This window comes from Phyllostomus hastatus, unplaced genomic scaffold, assembly GCF_019186645.2.
Source record: "Phyllostomus hastatus isolate PE091 unplaced genomic scaffold, TTU_PhHast_1.1 phas_contig_40, whole genome shotgun sequence".
Lineage (NCBI taxonomy): Eukaryota > Metazoa > Chordata > Mammalia > Chiroptera > Phyllostomidae > Phyllostomus > Phyllostomus hastatus.
The window spans coordinates 63,995,009-64,011,774 of NW_025333872.1; the positions used below are offsets into that span (position 1 = coordinate 63,995,009).

The 16,766-nt window shown below is 37.6% G+C and overlaps 1 protein-coding gene across 6 annotated transcripts in view; it reads right to left on the reverse strand.

Annotated features, from left to right (window-relative positions):
• The window catches only part of ROS1 (ROS proto-oncogene 1, receptor tyrosine kinase), a 132,142-nt gene that overhangs the window by 25,432 nt on the left and 89,944 nt on the right, over positions 1 to 16,766 (reverse strand). For all 6 annotated transcript variants that reach the window (XM_045843075.1, XM_045843073.1, XM_045843074.1 and 3 more), the window contains 9 exons: positions 15,800 to 16,032; positions 15,525 to 15,701; positions 12,317 to 12,485; positions 11,520 to 11,637; positions 8,278 to 8,468; positions 6,521 to 6,604; positions 3,151 to 3,286; positions 1,786 to 1,948; positions 11 to 75 (listed from right to left, as the gene is read on the reverse strand). In XM_045843075.1, the coding sequence (XP_045699031.1) occupies positions 11 to 75; positions 1,786 to 1,948; positions 3,151 to 3,286; positions 6,521 to 6,604; positions 8,278 to 8,468; positions 11,520 to 11,637; positions 12,317 to 12,485; positions 15,525 to 15,701; positions 15,800 to 16,032 (1,336 nt within the window). The remainder of the gene's footprint in view (positions 1 to 10; positions 76 to 1,785; positions 1,949 to 3,150; positions 3,287 to 6,520; positions 6,605 to 8,277; positions 8,469 to 11,519; positions 11,638 to 12,316; positions 12,486 to 15,524; positions 15,702 to 15,799; positions 16,033 to 16,766) is intronic.

Here is a 16,766-nt window from a genome sequence, read left to right on the forward strand (position 1 = left end):
GCCCTAATACCTCATCAGATGTGCCTCCTTCAGGAACTCAATCTTCTCCTGGTCTGTGGAGCCCTTCTTCAAAGTCTGTGCAACACAAAAACAAGCCAAGGATCAGTCTAGAAGACCTTTCTGTGAGCTCGTGGATTAGTGGAGATAATCTTTGTTTTGTTTTGTAATATCCACCATGAAAGTTCAAAATAGATCATGGATATTGAATGTGTATTGCTGTGTAAACTATTCAAAAGATAGCTTCTGTTATTGAAAGTATTTAAGTAGAAAAATCTGATAAAAGATCTAGTAATATTTATACAAAGTCTCTCTAACATGTAGACATTTTTTAAAAGACCAAATTTGGCATTTAAGCTAATTTCCTTTTTTTCTTTTTTTGTCCTCATTCGAGGACATGCTTACTGAATTTTAGAGAGAGAGGGGAAGCGAGGGAGAAAGAGGGAAAGAAGCATCGATGTAAAAAAAAAACATTGATCAGTTGCCTTTCCTTTGTGCCCCAGCCAGGGACCAAATCCATAACTCAGGCATGTGCCTTGACCGGGAATTGAATCCATGACCTTTTGATTTAACTCGATGATGCTATAATCAACTGAGCCACACTAGCCAGAGTTAATTTCTTAATTTTCAAAATTTTCTACTCAATATCTGTTCCCCTACCTTCTTTGTTAACAATATCATAATTTGTTTCTCAGAGGCAAGGTGCCCAATCCCAGGCAATTAATCTGAGATAATTATGAAAATCATGTTCTGCAATTCTCCTGCCTCCCTTGCAAATATGGCTCCCTTCTGATCAGTGAATGTTCTGGCCTGAATGAAAATTCAATGCCTGATTTTTCAGCAACCATTTTGGGACCGTGAGACAACACACATGTACAAAGTCAAGAGAATTTCACATATGCTGGCATTGCACTAAAGGTAGCAGTCATCTGGTTATGTGAGAAAACGAAACATTTATTTAAACCAGTTGAGAGAATCTTGCCAGCTTTTCTGGTTGTATAGCCCACACTCAAAGCAACAAATTCCTAACAAGCTGTGGTCAGGGTATTGTTCAGTTACGTAAAAGATTCATCATCTCTCAATCAAAAGAAAGTCTTGCAAAAATCTGATAATATATCCAGTGCTTCCTTAAAACCACATTAAAAATACATGATGAATAACTGTGGAGCACAGGTCAGCAAAGTAGAGTCTATGGACCAACTCCACCAGCCACCTATTTTTGTATTGCTGGCAATATGAAAATAGTTGCGACATTTATATTATATTTTATTTTTTTCTAGCTTTATTGAAGTGTAATTGACATGTTACATTTTTAAATGGTTGAAAGAAGAAAATAGCACTATTTTATTACACATAAAAATTATTATGATATTCAAACTTCAGTTTTCAAAATAAAGTTTAAATGAAACATAACCACCCTCATTGGTCTACAAACTGACTGTGGTATAGCTGCAACTGCCATGAGATGACCACAAGCCTAAAATATTCACAATCCGCCCTGCTACCCAGGACCTTGAGAGCGTGCTTAACAAGCCCACTTCTCTCTAGTGTATTTGCAGGGAAAACGTCTGGGTGTCAACTAATCAGAAACCTTAAAGTTTACTATCAATTTCAGAGTTCATGTAGGAAAGGGGAAAAAATGTGATTTCTGTAGCCATGAATAGGCTCCTACCTTCTACTAGTTCTCTTTTCAATTAATATTACTCATCTTTTATTGTAGTTGCATCCATGCAAATCCGTGTAAATGTGCAGACACAACATATCAAGGAGTTAGAAGATCCACATTACCTTCACTGCTACTTTGGTTTCTCCACTTCCAGCTCCTAAGATGTCTACTGCTATCCCCTCGTACACTTCTCCAAAGGCCCCACTTCCCAGCAAGAGACGCAGAGTTAGTTTTTCCCGGGGGAAAGCAGGAAGACTTTCAATCTCCTCTTGCGTTGGAAGAGTACTAGAAAATAATAATATTTTTGATCCGCCAAAATATACAGTTTGAAAGTGGGTGTTGTTAGTGCTCAAGAGAATATGAGAAAGAAATCTCACGGCTTTATAGCACTGCAGTGCATTCTACACGAGACAGTGATGTGGAAGTTTGCATTCCCGTCCCTTCCTTATTCCACCATGCAGAGTATGCCTTCCTTATTCTGAACCCCAGACAGACCATGTCACTTTGCTTCCAAGCATCTTCATTTTGATAGAAACATGCCCTAGTGAGTATTGCCTCAAGTTTTTGTTTTTCTTTTTGCCATAGCTTGTTTTGTTACAGTTACCAATTATTAATTTCTTCAGGTTACCAATTTGTATATATAGCTATTGTAAATTAGTAATAAATACATCTGGATTTATGAGCTAAAAAACATTTACTTTAACAATTTCACACACCTGGTCTCGTATATAAAACAAAATTTACCATGACCACAAAAATCAACTTTGTTTCCATCAGGTTAACTTTTAGAAAGCCAGGCTTCTCACTTCGAATACTACAAGGGGGAAATGCATCTGCATTTAAAATGCTTTGAGTTTTTCAAAGAGAATGTTGAATGTTGGATGTGCTGAGTATTTTTCTCAAGGAAAGTCACCTCTGAGTAGCTAATTTATATCACCTCTGTGTCTACTCCAAATCCTTCATTTTTATGTGTTTAATTACAAATTTTAAGGCCTATGACTACATAACCCCTTTGTGTATAGGTCATATAATACAGTGTCTTGTATAAAAAGACGTTTAAATATTTTCTTTAATTATAATGACAATAGAAGTTCATCTCTCTTGAGGAGTTTTTGAAGCCAGCCAGCATACAACTTCTGAAAACAGGGTTAGATTGCATTTGTAGCACACCCATATCACTCTTGAAATCCCTCTCTTCCAGATGCCTCCTGCTGACCCAACCATGTTACCATCTACTCTCTTCAATGTAGTATTTATCTCCTTGTTTCATTTATTTTTGAACAATGTAATAAAACACTAGAAAATAACTGATATTTGCTTATTTTCCTTAGGATAGAGTAACCATGTCATTTGCCGTCCACCCCAGGGCACATTTGAGGGCACTAGGGTGTGTTGTTAATAACTACGCCAGGAGAGCAGGCATGAAGCAGGGCAGCCTGGCCCGCTCCCCACCCAGATGCCCCATGGTGACAGCCCCCATCACACACCGTATGGCACAGCAGCCATTAGCCAGTCCTACTGTGGTGGCCAGGCCTCTCAGCTCAGCCAACTCCTTGTCTTCGTTTATGAGAACTGTCAGCCCTTCTTTGGGAGGTTTTTGATTCTTTAGTCTTCTATGCCAGACTATAAAGAAAAACAGACAAAATTTACAAAATAAAGTGTCGCTTCTTTTTCCCGTTAGGAATGTTAACAATACATTTTAAACACTTATCTATAAGAACACTACTGGTAAAATAACCAAATTTGATTGAAAAAGACACCCATAATAAAAAAAACTAATTAGCCTTCGCCAGTGGGGCTCAGTTAGTTGGAGGGTTGGCCCATAAACCTAAAGGTCTCGGGTTCATTTCCTGGTCAAGGCACATGTGTAGGCTGCGGGTGTGGTCCCCAGTCAGGGAGGCAGGCAACTGGTTGATGGCTCTCTCTCACATCGCAGTTTCTCTCCTTCCTTTCCCCTTTCTCTAAAATCTATAAGCATGACTTCAAGTGAGGATTTAAAATAAAATTTTAACTAATTAAATCTAGGTACAAAGTCACAGAAAAACACATAGCTTATACCACCTCATTTTTCATCTTGTATCATAATAATATTTAACATATTTCTTACTACTATTATAAACAAGTTGAAATATCATAGTATCAGAACTTACAAAATCACACATAAACCAAAGTCAAACCAAAATATACTTGCAGAATAATTATTAGTGAAACAAATTCATTTCTGAGTCCAGATATGTCCAGGTTATACTCCTCAGTAGAGCTAAGGAGTGCTTTCAATATAATTAATGGCTATAATGGCATGCTTTATTTAAATGCAGAGTACAACAATGCAGAGCATATATCCATTGTTGTTCCATATACATCTATTCATATACACACCAAGTGTCAGCAGTGGTCCTCCCGAGTTGTGAAATCATGGGTGATTTGTGTTGCCTTCTTCATACAATGAGCAAATATTTTTATAATCATAAAACATAAATGATATTTTAAAGATTAAAATATAATTATGTCAATAAGATCACCCATCTATCTTAGAGTATTGGCTCAGAAGCTGAAAACAGCATTGCTCCTTTGTTAGATGGTCATGAAAATTTGAACTTTATTCCGCAGTAGCTTCTGTATTCAACAGGCTAGAGTTTTATTCAAGTGAAATTCCATCTGAGGCACCACACAGGGATAGATCTTAAGTAATTTCTCTAATGCAATTTTTCAAACCCAAAATGCTCTCATTACCCCTCTTCATTCTTAAAGTCCCAGGTTAATGTCCTCCATCTTCAGTGACATCTTCTGAGACTTCTGCAACCTCTAAGTTGCATCTCTGAACTTATAAGACTAACTGTGGCTCTCAGCACTTCTATGTCACTGTCTTGTAGATTTCATGTACCATTCATTGCCTTTTATTGTTAACACATATATCACTATTTATCTTTTTCACACAGGTAGGTCTTACCTCCCTCATTAAATGGCAAGATCCCGAGGCTGGTCTGTCCCTGCTTTATCTTCCCCTCTGTTCCCAGCATATGGCTAATGTCGCACACAAGATGTGACCAGAGCAAAGACTGTCAATGCTTATTTTTAAATCCTTGTTTCAATTTTATATTTATAAATATGAGTGATGAGAACCTCCAGCACAATACAAATTTTAAAACAACTGCTACTTTTCATTACTTTAATAACTCTGCCTTTTCTCATGCACTTACACACCCTTACTTGTACAACCACATGCACTGTTCCTAAATAACCGGATTAGCTTATCTATACAGAAAAATCTGTGAGTTCCAAATAGAATAAAGACCTTTAAGTCCTGAGCAAGTCAGATATCCAGGGGATGTCTTGAAAGCACAATAGGTTGTCTGAAATTATCTCATGTTCATCCACTAGAGTTATGAGTTTAAACAATGGTGATGTACAAGTAGGCAAGCAAAGGTCAGATGGAAGATCCCTCATGTACTGTTCCTTCCCCGCAGGGAAGCAGACAAGCAGTCAAGCCTATATGCCAACTGCCAAATATACTGCAGTCATTCGTGTAACTCTGGAGGGGCTGGCTTAGTGACACAAACATCAGCTGTGCGATACTTAGACTCCCTGGAACCACAGGTTAATATCCTGGCAGGGTCAGCTGAAATTTTTAGCTTTCCAAGTTAGCAGAGAGAGTTCCATAAATTATATGTGTGGAATCTCTGAAAACAAATCTCAATTCAAGTTTTAATGTGCTCTCCAATAGCTTACAATTTCAATCAGTTTCGGGAAAAATAAAGATTTAGAACACTTAATGAAATACCGGCTTTCTTTATCCTGGAGATTTCAACTTTATGTTTGTAACTTTTCCTTAAATATTCTCTTCTACTTTTTTATACTTATGAAAAAAATAAGCCACGATTTTCTGAATATGTACTTCAGTGTTCTTTTCTGGTAAATATCATGCTTTTCTTGTAATGTTTCAGCATGTCAGGGACTCATAATATTAATAATGATAGAGTGATCATATATCTCATAATCCAAACCAAGGCATTATAGGGACTGAAAGAAAGAGCTACTAATGTTTATGCTGCAAGAACAGAAATGAACCAGGAAGTATGGTCACTGTAATAACCTTATAGGCCCAATATTCGACCAGCCCTTTTGGAGTTGTCACTCCAACTCCAAATGAAATAGACTCATAAAAAATATTTAACTTTTTTAAATAGACTGTATTTTCTCATCATTAAACTAAATGTTTATAGGAAAAAAAACTTTTAGGATTACATCGGTATAAAATGAATAGTGGGAAATAGCCAGTTTTCTATCCACCTAACCTAATTCTTCTGTTTTTCTGATTGTTTATAAATGAGCAGGGATTTGAAATAAGCAAATCAGACATCTGACAGTAAGAGTGCATCCTACAAGCCAAAAATGGATCTCCTGCACAAGAGGCCCTGCTCTTTCCAAACCAGGCTGTCTGCCTGGAGACCCACACTACCCCGACCGAGGGTTTCCTCTGGTCTTGCATTAATCCTATCCTTAAAAAAATATATACCCAGAGCAGTTTTTTAATTTATTTCAAACTATAAGCCATAAAACACTTGTTACATAGTCAATCAGAAACAAATACTATTTTAAAGAAAGTTCAATTTGGTATTCTTGCTAGTAGTTTTACCTAAAGTATACTGTGAAGTGTAAATATAGATATATTATTCATAACATAGTTACTCCTATATCCAAAAACAATCCACAAAAGGTAATGGGTATGAAAGTATAGCCAAAGATAGCATTGTAAATTTTATGAGTCTATTTCATGTGGAAGATTAAATAAACCAAGAGATAAATCAATTAGTATAATCAAGTAAATAATTACTTATGAAAAATAATTTTACTTACCAAAAGCCAAGGGGATTACAACAACCAAAAATATTCCAATTGTAATAGTAAGTATAAAGCTTGTTCCTGGCATCCAAAAACCATCTAATGAAATAAATGAGAAAAAGAAATTAATTCACAGGATAGTCCAGATGATCTGCCTGATATATCAGAACTAGATCCTATGATATTTTAGGAGGCAATTAAACCATGTAGCTTGAAATCATATTTATGGTGAAAGTGTTTACACTCTTGGGAATAAAAATCAATGTTTTTACATTTTTTCCAGAGAGCCAGTTTACCAGTACATCATAGGGATGTACCTGTCAAGGTTTCTACTTTAAAGTGACTAAGAAAACATGCATAATCCTTGTAATGTTTCAGTCTTCAAATATATAGTCAGGATTATTATTTCTCTCTAACACCTTCATGCACATTTCACCCCATGCGTAGTAAACCGAAGAATGTGAACATGAAAACACAGTGTCTTCTCCCACACGGTTCCAGCTGAGTAGAAGTGATACACCTGAGACCGGCAGGCTGTGGCTTGGGGGCTGAATCCGGCCACAGCCTGATTCCCTGCTGCCCATGAGCTAAGAATGATTTCTATGGTGTTATTAAAAAAAGAAAAGGAAAGAAGAAGAAAAATATGCTACAGAGATCAGCTGCAGCCTGCAAAGCCCAAAATATTTACTATTTGGTTATTTTCAGAAAAAGTTGTCTGAACTCTTATCTAGATAACTGTAATTTTTTAAAAAGAGAATAATGCAAATTTTATATAGAATATTGGGTTGTGTGCATATAAAATGCAATTATTTATTTGTCTAAGGATTATTAGTTAAACATTATGATGGGTTCATTTAAGTTAGGCATTGAAGGATGAGAAAAATTTCAATGAACATAAAGTAAGGGAAAGGAAATGCCAGGTAATGGGGTGAAAATGCAGGTTCTAGGGTCCTGCATTCCAGGCTGATGAAAACAAAGGCTGAAGACATAGTGTCTTAAAGCTTTTTACCAATCTGATACGGACTAGCAAGAAGGGATAAATACTGGGAAAGATAAACTGCAAACACAGGACAAATCATAGAAAGCCCTAAATGCCACAAAAAAGTTTGTACATGGTCCTGAAGGCAGTGAATGGAGAGCCACTTCAGTCACTTCAGAGGCGGGTTAAGTGATCCACCTGTGCTGTGGCTAGATTAACTGTCAGCATGTGATAAAGCCGAGAGCACAGCCAAAACTCAAGAGCTTAAGTTTGGAAAGCCAAAGTGGAAATAGGAAGATGGGACCTCATCAGATAGAAATCAAGGTGGTAAAGCAACAGAACTTAGTGCCTGAGTCGAGAGAGGGGAAATAAAACACGGTACTGAGATTTCTAGCCAATGTGATGAGAAAGATGATGTATCATAAACAAATAGGATACACAGTGGAAAATGTAAGAACTGGGAAAGAGATGAAGCATAGTTTTAGACCTGCGGTACAGAAGATGGGAGTACTGGGAAAAGGACAATAAGCCTGGATAAGGACCAGGTTCTGGACAGCCTTGGAAGTCTAGGTAGGACTTGACGAGGTAGGCACTAAGCAGTAGCTGTTTATTATCAAGGATAAAAATGACAATGATCTGGATGTTTCAAGAAGAGCACATCAGATGAAATGATCACTGCACTACTTTGGATGATAAGTTATAGTCACTCAATTTACTGCTAATGTTAAGAATGTACTATCTTTATCTCTGAGCCTTTGTGTAAGTTAGTATGTGAACACACATGGTAATATACCTCCAGCTAATAAAATATTCTCACTGATTCCACTGTATTCACCAAATCCCAGATTATTTGCAGCTACTACTCTGAACTGGAATCTTCCTTTCAGCTTTTTGGACTTCCAACTACAAATGCTACCGCAGGATCCATTAAATGCCATCTTCCACATTAAATCCTGGTTCAGTGAATCATTTGAAGTGCCCTTTCTGCAAAAGAAAGAGCAAAACCATGAATATAGAAAATATATGACACAACATATGTATTATTCTAGATGTTCATAGATCATTTTAATGACAGAACTCCAGAGCATGTCCAAGTGCACAGTTTACCCTTGATCTCATTCCTCTCACATGGTTTGGCCACAGAACACAGCATAGTCTTATGAAGTCATCCCAGCAATGAATGGAGCCAACCAATTCAGCCCATCAGGAAAATAATGAATAAGAGAAAGCTGAAGTGCCTTTTCCTACTATCAGAATGTGTACACTTTCTTCAGAATTCCAAACACATAAGACAATTATTCCACACTGTTTAATTGGGATTTTTTAACCTCACCTGAGAATATGGTTATTAATTTTTAGAGAGAGGAGAAGGGAAGGAGAGAGAGAGGGAGAAAAACATGGATGTGAAAAGCATTGATTGGCCACCCCATGCTCATGCCCTAATTGGGACCAAACCTGTAACACAGGCATGTGCTCTGACTGAGAATGGAACCCATGACCTTTCAGTTTATGGGATGATGACACTCCAGCCAACTGAGCCACACTGGCTGGGGCTAATTGGAAAGTTTTTGTTTCCTAATACTTAGTCTCTATATCCGTAGTTTTCAAATACCTTATCCAGATAAAATAAAATGCAAAATATAAAATTGATAAGGAAGGTGTAACAGCTCAGCTACCAAAGTTAGTATGTCTGAGATTCCAAGTTTTGTATTGGCCTACACTCACCTCAAAATCAACCCACATTATCCTTCACACACAACATGGAAAGAGCACTAGAGCTGGATTTAAAAGGTGTAACTGGAATGGCTTTTAACAAAATCACAGACTGAAGGTCTTCCAGTTATGTTTTCTCTGACAATAAGAAGTTGAAAACTTTTCAGAACACAGCAGTTTTAGGACTTGGAGCCAACCCACAGTAAGTGTGGGGATATGTAAGAGAAGCCAGTTCTGCTCCTGCTAACTGAGCAGCCGTCCCAAAACAGCAACAATGACAGCAAAGGCTGAGCCTGTGAGGGCCTGGGAATGGGCAAGAACAAGTGAAGGGTCAGAGCAGCAGACTTTGTCACAGGAGCTGAATGCCCTCGGGAGCATCCTGACTGAAGCTTTAGGACACAATGACTTTGTACATTTTGTCAAGCCTCATAGATAATTTCATTGTTTAACCAAACAACTCTGATCCAAAAGAAAGAGACCTTGAAAAATGTATAAAGTGTCTCTTCACCGCTATTGGCCATTGGGAAAGAGAAGGAATTCTGACATTGGTTGAACACCTTGTATTTACAACACAAGATACTGGTGTTTTCCATATGTCATTCCATTTCACTGCCTTCATAACAGCCTATAGAGGTAGATATTATTATCCCACTTTACAGATGAGAAAATGTAAGTTTAAAGTGGAATAAAGCAAGGAATTAAACATGCTCTGTGTACTAGGTTAAATAGTGACCCCAAAATTCATGCCAGCCCATACTCTGTGACTATGACCTTGTTTAGAAAGAGGGTCTTTTCAGATGTCATCAAGTTAAAGAGATCATATTGGATTAAAATAGGCTCAAACATAATGATTGATGCAATGCCCTCTTAAGAAGACAGAGATTTGGGCACAGATACACACAGAGAACACCATGTAATGACAGAGCCAGAGACTGGAGAGATGCATCTACAAGCCAAGGAATGGCAGCAATCACCAGAAGGTAAGAAGAGTCAGGGAAGGGTTCTCCCCTAGAACCTTCAGAGGAATGGTCATGCCGACACCTTGATTTTAGATGTCCAGTCTCCAGAACTGTAAGAGAAAAGTGTCTGTTGTTTCAAACCATCCAGTTGGTGGTACTTTGTTGAGGCAGCCCTGGGAAATATGGTCTGTTCGCTCCCGGCTCCATGCACTTAGCACTGTCACTGCCACCGTATTGTGAGCAATCCTCAGGGTATACCAGAGTGTCCTGACTGACGAAGTTACTTTGAGATACTGAAGGTACAGCAATTCATCTGTTATGCCATAGTCCTGTCCTGAGAGCAGAAACTTGGGGCAAGGAAATGTGAAGTCTTATAGAGCAACGTGCTTAGTGTTACTGAAGAGAACACACAAAAGGCGTCCTGCAAGACCATGGTGACGCCTGATTACAGTCACAGACCACCAAGGCAGTACTGCAGGTCAGAGTGTATTTCACTCTATATGAAAAGCAGTAACAGAAATTTCAAGAAGGTTATGTTAGAAATAACGTAATCCTCTGGCATGCGCAGGGAAAATTTTTTAAGGTTATGGGAATGCCAGAGTAAGATGAAGCAAAAATAGATCTAAAGCTCAAGTAGCCAGGACTATAATTATGGAAGTGACTTTTGTCCTTGGAGCTTCTTAAAAGATGGCTTCATAGTCTCGTGAGAGGCGTGTCTGTGGAATTTGGAATTCTCCCCTCATGCTGGCATGAAATCAGCTCATCTGAGCCAGTTAGGATTCACAGAGCTCCTCATGCTGGCAGGGCCTGAGATTGCGTGTGTTCATCAGCTGATTCGTTTTCATCAAAGGCACATTTTCGGTGCCTAGGAACACACTGCAAACAGTAATCTTCCCAGTGAATAGAGAGTCTGGTGTGACCTACACCTGATTTTACATTCAGAAAAATACCTAGCTCATTGACAATTCCCACTAGACATTCTTCACCTAGCTAAAACAAATTAACATCAGAAATTTACATGCATCCCATCATCTAATATTAAACATAGCTCGGCTTCTAGAATGGAATAGATATTAAGTAAATATAAGTTATATGTGCCGATGATGGAATTATTTTCATAAAGTTTTGACAAGCAGTTACAGATTTCTGAGATGTAATCTGCCTATAACTGGAGAGCCAAGGCTGGCTGCTAGGAACTGAACAAAGAATATAATTATACATTCAAGGTCCTTAAACTAAAGATCCTTCATGTTTATTTATAAAATACACATGGAAAAACATTGTTAATTTTTATCTAATAACACCTTACAATTAACTACTTAGTTCCTTGCAGTTTACAAAGCACTTTTGCTAATAGACATACCTTATCTCAAGGATATAGTACATAGGCCGGCTTCCATTATCATCAGCTTTCTCCCATTGTACTGAATTCCTACTGCCTTCTAATAATTTTGGAATGCCTGGTTTACTTGGGACACCAGCTTTGGAAACAAAAGAAAATGCTAATTGATATGTTAGAAGTATAAAATATTCTGCACAACATATTTCTACAGACTATATTTATTAAGAGGAAAGACAAATATATTAAAGAAATGTTCAGAAATATGAGTCTCATGAGTGCATATTTTTAAATGAATATTTCAAGTTTTTATTAGTGATGATTCTTGATAGGAATAATAATATCTTAGCTTGATATGAAATAAGTGATACACAAAGAAAGTATTGTAAGTTTTGAAGCATTTTCCCTTGATTCTTCTAAGGATCAAGTTGGAGTTACCGTATACTCTTTAGAATACTAGTTAATTTAAGATGAGTATACTTTTTAGATATTTTATCTTTAGCATGAGGGTATAGTAGTCACCAGATAAATATGGTAACATTAATTTCATTTAGTTCTTACTACAAAACATCAAGGCTAGACAAGAAATCCGAATCCTGAAAAGCAAAATAACTTTGCCCTGTTTAGGATCTTGCAAGAGTCAGTGAGTATTATCTCATTACTGGGTATAAGGACTCCTAACTCCAGTTTCTTCACTCAAGTTTTAGAAATAATTACTTACTCCCTTAAGAAAAAATGTCAACCTCTAGGATTGGTGAAACAAGTGCTGAGAAAAGAATTGAGGAAATGTATAAGGTTTTCTGCATGGTGTAATTATTCACCTTTTGTCTTAAAACTTTCTGGAAGCGAGGTGCTGTTTTTTCCTGTCCGGTAAACCACCACCGCACGGATGCTGTACGAGGTATCGGGCTGCAGATCTGTGATGGTACAGACATAAGCAGGACCTGGGCTGCATGAAGCTTTAACCTGGTAAAACTCATTGTACTTCCACTAGGAAAAGAAGGCTCAATTAACATTTTTATTCCTTTAAGAAAACTTTCTTAAGCATAGAAATTCATGCACCAACGCAAACAATTAAACTTTAAATACAATTTATTTTATATTAAAAAATAAGAACTTGTTAATGTTTGACCCCAAACATCATTCCTACCACTCACAGCCCTTGTATTTTTTACAGCAAGCTATAACTGACTTGAATGACAGTTCTTAGGATAAGTCCAAGGTGGGACATCTACTTCTGGCCATGTGTCATTGGAGAAGACACAGAGCTTGACTTCTTGTTTTCTCTAAGTGTATATGTCTGTATTATACATTTCAGGATGGCTAAGAATACAATGATGGATCAAAACAATGATACTTTCAATTCCAGAGATTTATTAATTTCAAAATAATATTTTTACATGTTTTGATTCTATGAAGAAGTCCACAGTGAGTTACAGATTAAAACATTTACTTTTTCTTTTCCAAACTCCTTCTGTAAGAACACTTCCCAAACATGTAAAGAACTCATATGACTCAATACCAAAAAGACAAACAATCCAATTTAAAAATGGGCAGAGGACCTGAACAGACACTTCTCTAAGGAGGACATATAGAGGGCCCAGAGACACATGGAAAAATGCCCAACATCACTAGCCATTGGAGAGATGCAAATTAAAACCACAATGAGATATCAGCTCACACCTGTCAGAATGGCCATCATTAATAAATCAACAAACAAGTGCTGACAATGACGTGGAGAAAAGGGAACCCTTAGTGCACTGTTGGTGGGAATGCAGACTGATGCAGCCACTGTGCAAAACAGTATGGAATTTCCTCAAAAAATTAAAAATGGAACTGCTTTTTGACCCAGTGATTCCACTGCTAGGAATATACCCTAAAAATCCCAAAACACCAATTCAAAAGAACCTATGTACCCCAGTGTTCATAGCACTGAAATTTACAATAGCCAAGTGTTGGAAACAGCCTAAGTGCCCATGAGTAGATGAGTGGATCAAAAAACTGTGGTACTTTTACACAATGGAATACCATGCAACAGGAAGAAAGAAGAAAAAATTCTTACCCATTGCAACAACATGGATGGAACTGGAAACTATTATGCTATGTGAAATAAGACAGTCAATGAAGGACAAATACCATATGATCTAATAAAACAATAAACTAATGAGCAAAACAGAATCAGAGGCATGGAAATAGGGAATAGACTGAAAGCTACCAGAGGGAGGGGATGGGGAGAATAATGGAAAGAAGGGGAAGGGATCAGTCAAAGAACATATATGAATGACCCATAGACATGGACAATGGTGTGGGGATGGACTGTGGGAGCAAGGGGGTGGGCTGGACAGAGGAGGGCAAAGGGGGACAAACTGGGGACAACTGTAATAGAATAATAAGAACAAAAGCCCATATTCATCCTTGTTGCCTGCCTCAGAGTTTTAATATAGAGTTATAAATTCATTCCCAGGTATTCTATTATTATAAGGTAGGTTCAAAAGGGATAGAAGTTTATGACTAGATATCACTCATTAACCATATCAGTACATAGCCTTCTACTGTGCTCATCAGTTAGTACCTATAGAGGGTCACACATATAGAATTTACCATATCAAACAATTTCAGCTTCATGGTTTCCTAGGTAGTCTTTCTGAAACTTGTGTTGAGCAAGTATAAGAATAAAAGAAGTTTTGAAACAAAAAGCATTGCATGGAAGTCATGAGGACTGAAACAGGCAGTCCCTATCTGCTGCCCTTCTTTCCAAACTTTGAAGACTTGGGTGACTTAATGACTCACATTCCTTCCATGGAGAGCACCCAAGGAGGAGTGCTGTGGGAATGAGTCAGGCTCTGGGGTCCTCCCCTGCCTGGCTGGTGGTATCTGACTCATGTTGGCACCTGTCTGGGTCTCTGCCTTCTCATCAGTAAAATGAGAGGCTAGAGATCATCCTCTCTAAGGTCCTTCTCCATTTCATGTCTTTGATCTGGGAAATGAACTTTACATCCCTCCTTTGACTTTAAACTGAACTGCACTAGGCTTATTTAAATTAAGGTCAAAGAAAAAAAAAAGGTGATCCTCCAGTTTCTTCAATGAAACTGCATTTTATAAGATGACCATTTTTTTTAAAGCAACACATCATCATAAACATGCTTAATGGCAAAAGTCCCATTAAACTATGGTCTGTGGTTTTATCAATTCAACATTCACTGTTGTTTCACATTTTCCATAGTTTTTATCTAAAAGTGCAAGATCATAAAAAAATCTTACATAGTAAAATCTAAAAACATCCTGGGAACAACTTCATTTTTAAAGGAAAATGAGGCCATGACTATACTGAATAGTTTTTAAGTTACCACTGAACAAGACATTCCTAGCCAATCTTTATTAATGAGGACACACACATATCTAACAATGAAAATGAAATGTAGCAATTAGACAAATGTAATAATATAAGTGTAGCAATATAAAGATTAATGTAGACTTTCCCTAGCAGTGAATTAATTAGATAAATGATATTTTAAAATTCAGTGGATGTTTTTATATCAGTTAAAGCATGAAGTTTTAGGTGAGGAATACATAGTTTACATGCCAAGATCAAAATGGTTTTACATTTTACTCTCCAGTTGCTCTACAGCCCTTAAGGGTTGAAAGAACATTTCTAAACAAAATTTTGGGTTTTGGCTTGTACATATCTTCCACTTTTTTCATTAGAAAACACCAATTTGCTATGGACTTTAAACCAGAGAACTAGGCCGGTAACATCTAAACTAAGTAAAATATTATGAAATCAGTAAACCATAATTTATACCCTTTTACATGGGGCTTTTTAAGAGCAAATTAATCTCTCTGGGAGTTCTTTCTATGAGAAATCAGTCTAGTTAGCTCGCCACTTCCATGTGGCAAACCTGAATGAATGAGTGTGGTCAATATATTGTTGACTTAAACAGAGAATGCTCTAGAAATATACAAAAGAACTTCCAATTTATTCTACAGCACAAAAGAAAAACTGGCATTAAGGTGTACAGTGTGATCTACCTTCTGGAGCTCGAACCAAAATCTGGTGAGGTTAACACCAGATGGAGCCTTCCAATCTAACTGCAAACTCGTGTTCTCCGGAACCAAGGCACAAGGTTGCTCCGGTGTGTCAAAGGTTGCAACAGTGACGGGGCGACTCTCAGCACACCACAGTTCCTGGGCGTGGCAGGCCAGAACCTTTTTGTCGAAAAAATATAAATAAATAAAATTGCTTAACCTGTCCTAAACCTTGTGCTTAAGAATGGCAATCAAAGTACCCGGTAACCTCACTGTACCTTCAACACATACAGTTTTCCACCAGACAGTCCTGTGACACAGAGAGCAAGGCTTCCATTTGGGTATTCACTTTGTCTGAGAGGAGTCTCTGGAATCAGGGCCAGGTGTGAGACTGCCAGCTGATAGCGGACTGACTCCTTAGGTCCATTTGGCTTGAGAGTCTCTCTCCAGGATATAACAAGGCTGGTGTCTGACTGCACAGTGGTGTTAATATGCCAAACAGCCTCCGGCACTGAAATAAATAGCAACGCATGACAAGGGATGTTGCAATAGCACTGGAAGATGGAAAGAAGTAATGGGGTCTTGGTTGAGGAATAGTCGTATCATGTGAGCAGAATGAATGACAGATGTTCCGAAGGAAAGCCAGCCTCTTATATAATGGTAAGCTACCAGGCTGTCTGAAAGGCTCTCACTTATTTTTGCCTAATGACTAAATCATTCTGACTCTAGCGCCAGGGTTTGGCCAATGGTGCTGAAGAACCAAATTTGGGTGATTTTTATGAATGTCATCAGAGACATCTGAAAGAAATGCCATCATCTCATCATAACCACCACCTCTAAAACCACCTTTTCAGATTCCAGATCCATTTACTTTAAGGCAATGATGTTATATCACTTTAAATCTCAGTGGCCTAGTAAAATTCACATAAAGAAAAGGCTTGTTTTTCCTGTCTCACTGTGTGTGCAGAGACCTATGAATTTATGGGAAGAGGGTGACACTGTGTGGTGAGATCAAAGAATGGGTTTCTGGGCCAAACAGTATTCGTTCTGATGTACGGCTTCTGGTTGCTTTTCATTTGGATGGAATATTACTTATCATCTGGTGTTAGAGCAAAAACCAGGTCATCAAAGTATTTTTCAACCAATACATTTTTTATTACGCTTTAAAAAGTTCACATAATAAACATTACTTAATATTCAGGTAAAAAAAAACAACAAACAAATGTAGACACACACACCACATAT